Below are 8,210 nucleotides of genomic sequence, written 5' to 3' on the forward strand. Positions count from 1 at the left end.
GCAGGTGACAAGCACTCAGGCAGCTGTGCAAACATCTGCTGTCTCTCACAGAGGACATTAGTAGAGAGCTTGAATCAGAAGCAAAGCTTAGACTTGAACCAAAGAGCTCTGCTATGAGATTTGAGCATCTCAAGCAGCAACTTAGATGTTGGGCCAAATACTGCCTCTTACGTGTTATATTCATGTCAATCATGTTTTCAAATCTGCTGTCAAAAAGCAAAACCAGACATTTATTACTCTGTCCATTTTAATCGAGTTATGCAGACATTCATTTCTGAATTGTCTTATTGATAATTCATAGCCTCTCTTATTTCCACATTTCCTGTATGTTCCTCTTTATTTTACATCTTTACAAAATTACTATGAGCACTAACTACATTTCACACTTTAGGAGGTAGATAAATGGAACAGATATGCCCTCATGTGGAGAATTATCATTTAATGAATGGTGTAGGAAAGAAATAAATATATTATAATGTAAGGCAGAATTAAATAAATGGTCCATTTCATATAACTAGAACATGCTCCTAAATGGTCGTATTACTTTGCTTAAGTAAGAACTGCAAAGTGAAAGAATAGACTGGGTCACTGATTCAAAGAGAGCCTTCAGAGACCCAAGGATGATGTCAAGATTCAAAATACTCGGGATTGTCTTCAATTCTGAGGCAGTTTCTCCTGTCCATGTGTTTTGACTCATTTTTCTCATAATTCATGGAAGTATTACTCTTCACAAAGCTAGGAAAGATTATGAGACAAGTGCTTCTGTATCTTTCCGAAGTTAGATTCTGTTTAGAAAGGAAACTCTTTACATACTGTATAGTTCTGCAATAAAACAGACACTTTGAGTCAATTTTAAATCTCTGTATGTGAAAGATCAAAAGAGAAATTGGTAAGAATATTGATATCATTGATTTCATTCAAGCTAGACAAAGGAGTGAGGAGTTCCTCAGAGGAAGACTGTCTTCTGTCTTCAAAAGATAAGAGGATGCTGAATAATGACTCCCACTTCCCCACACTCAAGTTCAGGAAAGTAAGTGTCAAGAAACTGCTGATAGTGAATTCTCACCATGAAGAAAGTGACTCCAATGGGTTTTAGAAGTTTGCAAAGCACTATGAGAACAAGTTTCATTTTATTTTTTAGTATGTTCATTATATTCTCATATGATCTCCATTGAGATCAAAGATCATATATAGGGCACAGAGCGATGGCGCAGTGGTTAAGGTCCTCGCCTTGCTCGCCCGGGATCCCATATGGGCGCCGGTTCTAATCCCGGCAGCCCTGCTTCCCTTCCAGCTCCCTGCCTGTGGCCCGGGAAAGCAGTCCAGGACAGCCCAAAGCTTTGGGACCCTGCACCCATGCGTGGGAGACCCAGAAGAGGCTCCTGTCTTTGGATCGGCATAGCATCGACCGTGTGCTCACTTGGGGAGTGAATCATCGGACGGAAGATCTTCCTCTCTGTCTCTGCTCTCTGTATATCTGCCTTTCCAATAAAAATAATAAAATAAATCTTTTAAAAAAAGATCATACATATATGTGTGTATATATATATGCTTATATATATATATATATTTAAATGTAACTCCTTCCATCCTATTTATAGCCATTGAATCACAATGAAGCAAACACTTTCAGAACTGAGATAGTTCCATCATTTTAAAAAAATTATTTATTCATTATTTTGTTGAGAGCAGAAAGAAAGCTCCCCTGCTTGGGTCATTATCCAAATGCCATTCATTGGTTCACCACCCAAATATCCAGAATTAAATCTGGGTTTCCCACATGGGCAGTGGTGATGCAACTTGGGACATTATCTGATATCTCTAAGGAATGAATTAGGAACCTGCAACGAGGAGCCCACACAGTACTCAAACCTAGAAACTTTAAGAGGATGTTAGTATTGCAATAGCTTGGCAAAAACAAAACAAAACAAACAAACAAACAAAACCTCACCCTAAGATTCTGCTCTTTTTATTCAAGAATTTCTCAGTCTTCCAGGAAGCTCATAGCCAACCCAGACATCATTCCATCATTTTCTTCAGCATTCTTACAGCAATTTAAGTCGAATTCAATACCACTAATTGTACTTGATACACAGTTGGCTAATGCTCTGTTTTCAATAGTGGTACATATTATTTCTGAAGATTGCAACTATGTTTTTCAGCTGGGATTTTATGTCAGAAGCATTCATCTCAAATGGAAGCCTGACACACTTCCACAAAACTCACCTTCGGTTTCAAAAATTTTAATACCGTTCATTAGATAACTTTGGAAATCAAGAACCTTTGCAATTTTTTGGATTCTCTCTAAAATCAGTCCTTATTCACTTATAAATAAGAGTTAGACCCCTCAGCTTAACTGTGTGGGAAATCCATCTTTACCCAACTTGTATGTCAGAAACTTAGAGCTTGAGTTCTCTATTTCTTCACTTCAACCAACCAACATTTATGATCAGGGGATGACTTCACATAAGTGCTCATAGCACTCTGCCTTCCTCTTCTTAGATTGCTTATTTCTTGAGCATAAAACCTGAGCATATTTTCCCTTTGAATATACCATTTCTAGTACAGTAACTTGGTAAATCACAGAAATCCCATGTCCTTCTTGAGTGGATTGGAACCTAAGATTCAGAGAAAATCTCACTCCCCAGCAACAACCCGTTGCACCCCAAATCGCTTGCGCAGAGCAGTCTGGATCTGCCGGGACTTGAGGCTGTAGACCAGGGGGTTTAACAGTGGTGTCATGAGGAGGTATGCATTGCTCATGCTTGTATACAGAATTGGAGAAGTCTCCTGGGTGTAACGATGCAGCACAGCAAGACTGATGAGGGGCAGGTAAAACACGAGCACTGTGCACAGGTGACAGGCGCAGGTGTGCAGTGACTTCCAGTTTCCGTCTTGGATTCCTAGTTTCATAACAGTGCCCAAGATCTTCATGTAGGAAGCTAGAATGAAGAGAGCATCCAATGCAAATGTGCAAAGCACACAGATCAATCCATAGATGCTACTGAACGTGACGTCCCCACAGGCCAGGTTCAACATATCAGGGTAGTAGCAGTAAGAATGAGAGAGGACATTGGTCCCACAGAATGGAAATGTCCTGAGGAAAAACGGTAGAGGAGCCAGGAGAGTGGCACCTCGAAGGAGGGCGGCTCCACTCAGGCAGGCAACAGTGCAATGGGTTAGGATCCTGGTATAGCTGAGTGGAGCACAGATGGCTACTAAACGGTCAAAAGCCATGGCCACCAGGATACCTGATTCCACTGAGGACAGAGTGTGAATAAAGAACATTTGAGCCAGGCAGGCATTCAGGCCAACTTGGTGGACATCAAACCAGAATATAGCTAAGACACTAGGCATTGTAGACAAGGAGAGGCCTAGATCAGTAAGAGCTAAAATGGCCAGAAAATAAAACTGGGGCTCATGAAGATTCTGTTCTGTTCGAACTAGCATGAGGAGAAGAATATTACCAGCTAGAGCCACCAGGTACAGCAGACAGAAGGGGATGGAGATCCACATATGAGCAGCCTCCAAACCAGGAATACCGATGAAAGAAAACGTGGGCCAAGTCGAAGTGGTATTTAAGGCCAGCATGCTGAGATGTCAATAAGGTGCAGCTCAGGGTATCATCAAACCTATAAAAGATAAATTCTGTGTTAGGGAAACTCCAACCCAACTCAGAAATCACTACATACCAGGGAGCATCTCTAAGTCTAAATAAAAAGAAGGCTCCCACTTGGAAATTTGATACTAGATTTTCTACCTTTGTCTATACCTTATAATGCCATGATGCACTTAAATAGCAGCCTGTTAAATTTGTAACTGTTACTAATGGACTATACTACTATAATATATAAAGAAAGGAAAAGGGAAGCATCCCTGTATTCATAAAATTATTATGGAAAATAATTAAAACAATCTTTAAAATTACACATACAGGTAACTCTAATGTAATTATTAGGAAAACATGAATGAAAACTACAATAAAATTCCATTAGAATAGCAAGAAATTCAAAAATTGGAAATAGCATGTGCTGGTGACAATGTGAAAAAACTTCCATTCCTTGTTGATGAAGGAAAAAGCCATAACAGCATCTTTGGAAAATAATTTGATGGCTTTCTAAGGATTAAATTTGGATTTATCTCCCATCCAAGTACCCAGGCCCAACCCTGCTTTGCTTCTGAGATCAGATGATGGAATGCAGATGTCAAAGCTGAGCCTCTTCAGAGGCTCAGACAGAGCAGTGGACACCATATCCAGGTGCACATGGAGGATATGGCAGTCCATTGGAACTTGCAGAGGACACCTGGCACCACAACAGTACAGAGAAGAGAACAAAGTGGTATCTACCCCAGACATGTGTTGGCAGTGAAAATCTGGGCAAGCAGAGACTCTATAGTAGACTGTGTCAGCCAGTGGATTCTGGACTGATTTTATCGTGTTTGAAATGGCGAGATTAGCAGCAATTCAGAATTGTTGGACTATCAAAACCACTTGAGCAGTGCCCTCAGAGCATGCCCCACATCAGGGGCCTGGGATTGGTGGGAGACTGGGTGGGGCTTCTCCCTTTGTCTCTCCTCTTACCCCAGGTCTAGAAAAAAAAAATGATAGTAATAATGTGAAAACAATGGTCTTACCCACTTTCCTATAGCCCTTGATCATTTGTGCCTTAATCAACTACGTAAAGATTATCAAAATAATAAATAATTTAAAAATTTTGGATTTATCATGTTTAATGACATCCACCAATTATTTATAATATCATAGTGAAAAATGAAAATACATAGATTTACAGAAAATTTTCATGAAGATTTTACTCACAATAGCAAAAGAAATTATAATTTAAAATATATATTCATTATTGAGTGGGTTATTAAATATAATTTGAAGACGTGAGGCTTCAATGGATCGCTTATGGTATGTGAAAAAAAACAAACACAAAGTACCACAAGCTGATCTCATTTTTATTTAATTCTAGGAAAGACAATGTCATAGTTTCTCAGAGGTATGGAGAACTTAGTTACAAACAGACGTGTGAAAACATCCTAAATTCTCACTACTTCTAGAATGAGTCTCTTCTATTCTGAAACACAAAATTTCTTCCAGTCTAAGTTTACCCAAGCCTTCACTGCATTCCAAAACTTCCCCCAGAGGATACACAAATGACTGTAGAAATGGCTTTTTTGAATATACTTATTTCACTAAGTTATAGATGTCTCAACTCAAGTCTGCCACAGGAAGTTCAGACAATACGTTCTAAGCACCAGGGTTAATTAAACCCTTTCCCAAACTTACAACTCTTCCTTGTATTTTTTTTTCAGAAATAGTATTAATGAGTCACGTCATTCATTTAATGACTGTTACTTGCACTAAATGGAATAAAAAAAAATTTTTCTTCTGAATTTTCTCTACAACTTAAATTTAGATTAGCTTTCAGATTTCACCCCGTCTATTTTTCTGAGATATTGTTTCCCATCCTTGGCCTTCAAATTTTTTAGCACTAGGGAAAAAAAAAAAACTATTTTTTTTTAAACCTAATAAATGGGGCTGGTACCCATAGCAAAGTAAGCTAAGCCTCTGCTTGTGAGGATGGTATCCTTACGGGCACCGATCTTTGGCCCTGCTTCTCAGCTTCCATGCTTATGGCCGGGCAAAGCAACAGAGAACAACCTAAGGATCATTGTCCTAAGGCCCCTTATCCCACCCATGTGAAAAACCCCAAGAAACCTCCTGACTCCCAGCTTCAATTCACACACTAAATAAAATAATCTAGACATAAAGCACAAGTACATGATTTCATTCATATGTGTAACCCAAAAAAGTTATAGAAGTGGATCATAGAATGGTAGTTATCAAAAATAGGAAAAATAGTTGTGAAAGATTATAATAAAGAAAATTTAGTTAATGTTGAGTAAGCCGTAAGTAGAAGAAAGATATGTTGGTGTACACTGTTATACAGTAGTGTGGCTGTAGATTATGTACTGTATTTTTAACAAACTAGAAGAAATGACTTTAGAGAAGATAACTCAGCTGAATATCACAAATATACACATATATTTGTGTGTATACATATATAAACACGTTTGTATGTATACACACTTTTGTATAGGTGTCTGTGTATACATATGCACACGCACACACACACATATATATGTTTGATTTTCAGGTAGCATTTAATTTTTTTAAAGATCATTTGGTATCTTCCACATATTTGTACATCAGTGATGAAGTAAGTGCATATTTATTTGAATGTAAGATGGTAATATACAAATAAATTGTCTGTGAAATAATTTGTCTAAATAAATCCAAAAGCATATGAGCAATTGAACTATTTGGTGTACTTGTGCCTCCTCAAGTTCAGTCAGAATAAATTCACTTGCAAATTGTCACAGTGTATCACTCTGATTTACTGGAAATTCTTTATTATTGCTTTTTAAATTAGAATGCCCATAGGAGAGAGAAGTCAAAGCCGCACAGTAAGTCTTATTGTAACATATGATGAAAGGGACCAGCATTGCAGCAGAGTGGGTAAAGCTGCCTCCTGTGATGATAGCATCCCGCCCGGGTGCCAGTTCAAAATCTGGGTACCATAAAACATTGCAGCTCCTTGCTAATCGCCTGAAAATGCAGAGAAAGAAGGCCCAGTGACTGGCCTTTGCATCCATGCGGCAGCTCTGGCAGAAGCTTTGGGCTCCTAGGTTCAACCTGGCTCAGGCCCAGCCACTTGGCTAAGCTGAGATCTGCATCAGAGGCATATACCAAATGAATTTCTGTAGCTAACCTATTGCACATATTTGAACTTCAGAATATATGGACTACACTGAAAAGGGATATTTGAGAGCATTTTGAAAAGAAAAGTATCAGGAAAAGGCAAATACATTCTCTATATACAGAAATAATATCTGTACAAAACAATGACTTTGAAAAGAATTTGTAATCATAGTTACAACTGTCTAAAATCGATAACTCAGAGTCAAAGCCACACAACTCTGAAGCAGTAGTGGACTAGCTCTTCACCCAGTTCAATTCTGTGTGTTTTGGCTGAATTTAATTTGTGGATTGAATGCTAATGTTTCCAAAACAAAAATACCTATTTGAGTGTCTTAACAAATATCATATTTACATGAACTTAGCTTCTTCAAAAGTTCTTTCGATTAATGAGAGAGCCAAAACGATAAAAACAACAAAAAATGTCCTTCATACTGTTCTCCAGGGTTCAGCGTGAAAAACTGAAAACCCAGACATGCTGGTTTACTCAAATCTGGTGAGTGTTTTCATATTACACTCATGACATGCTTGTTTCAGACACAGGAAAAAGCAAAGTAAACAAACAAAATACCTGAAATTTGTCATTCTATAATTTAGTATATAAACACTTATACAAATACTGATTATGAATAAATTGTTGATGAATTCAATAACTGTTGATTAGATTTATTTAATAATTTAACTTTAAAATACTATCAATTAAACTGAGAATTCTCGAAACCATTTAAGATTCAATTCCTACATATCATAACTTCACAACAGTAGCCGTTGGTATCTAGGAAAACTGCTTTTTTATTGCATATGAACTCTAATTTTAATTTATTTTTAATGAAACTTGCTTGTAGTTATATCAGTTTACCTGAATGAGTTTTCCTGCAGTTCCAATTGCAGTTGAAGTTACTTAGCTCTGAAAGACTTCTCTCTGAGCAGGTCTTTTTCACACTCCAATGTAGCCGCTGTCTGGCTGGCCCTGCACTGTGACATTCTCAGTGTGAAGGAAAGCTGGCTTCAAGGTTTTGGTCTTGTAATGATGCTTTCACAGACCAGCAAGAGGGAATAGTCCAGATGCTCAGGCATCTCCCAGGAGATGTAGAAGAGCTTTGGGAGTTCCCAACTATTACAGCCAGGAAGCTGAAATCCACTCTCCCCTCAGGGGATAGGGACAGAGGGGAGAAGCATGCTTCAGAAAGTTTTAAGACAGAAAAACAACTTTAATGTTGTCAGATAGTAGGTCTGAACAATTTTTTCCTTTATTGCAATGAAAATCAACAAGTGCAAGCACACAATTAGCAGCTATGCTTAGACAAACACAACTGTCAAACTCATTAGCAAATAAAATCCTACTCTTTAAAATAGTTACTATAATAAATATATACATGTAGATGCATACATGCTGACAACATTTAAAATATACAAAATGTTCCCTGTAATTTTAGAATAAAGA

General features: G+C 37.9%; 1 protein-coding gene across 1 annotated transcript; it reads right to left on the minus strand.

Annotated features, from left to right (window-relative positions):
- Positions 1-1,953: 1,953 nt before the first annotated feature.
- Positions 1,954-7,940, minus strand: LOC121145389 (olfactory receptor 51G2-like). The gene is made up of 2 exons (XM_040964189.1): positions 7,626-7,940; positions 1,954-3,632 (listed from the first exon to the last, which is right to left on the minus strand). The coding sequence occupies exon 2, from the start codon at positions 3,589-3,591 to the stop codon at positions 2,638-2,640; it is 954 nt and encodes a 317-aa protein (XP_040820123.1). The 5' UTR covers positions 3,592-3,632; positions 7,626-7,940; the 3' UTR covers positions 1,954-2,637.
- Between the last annotated feature and the right edge of the window lie 270 nt (positions 7,941-8,210).

This window comes from Ochotona curzoniae, unplaced genomic scaffold, assembly GCF_017591425.1.
Source record: "Ochotona curzoniae isolate NIBS_2020 unplaced genomic scaffold, NIBS_Ocur_1.0 scaffold_3223, whole genome shotgun sequence".
Classification (NCBI taxonomy): Eukaryota; Metazoa; Chordata; class Mammalia; order Lagomorpha; family Ochotonidae; genus Ochotona; species Ochotona curzoniae.

What these genes read in the sequence shown, in the direction of transcription:
- LOC121145389 (XM_040964189.1), bottom strand. Translation starts at nt 3,591, where the DNA reads ATGCTGGCCTTAAATACCACTTCGACTTGGCCCACGTTTTCTTTCATC.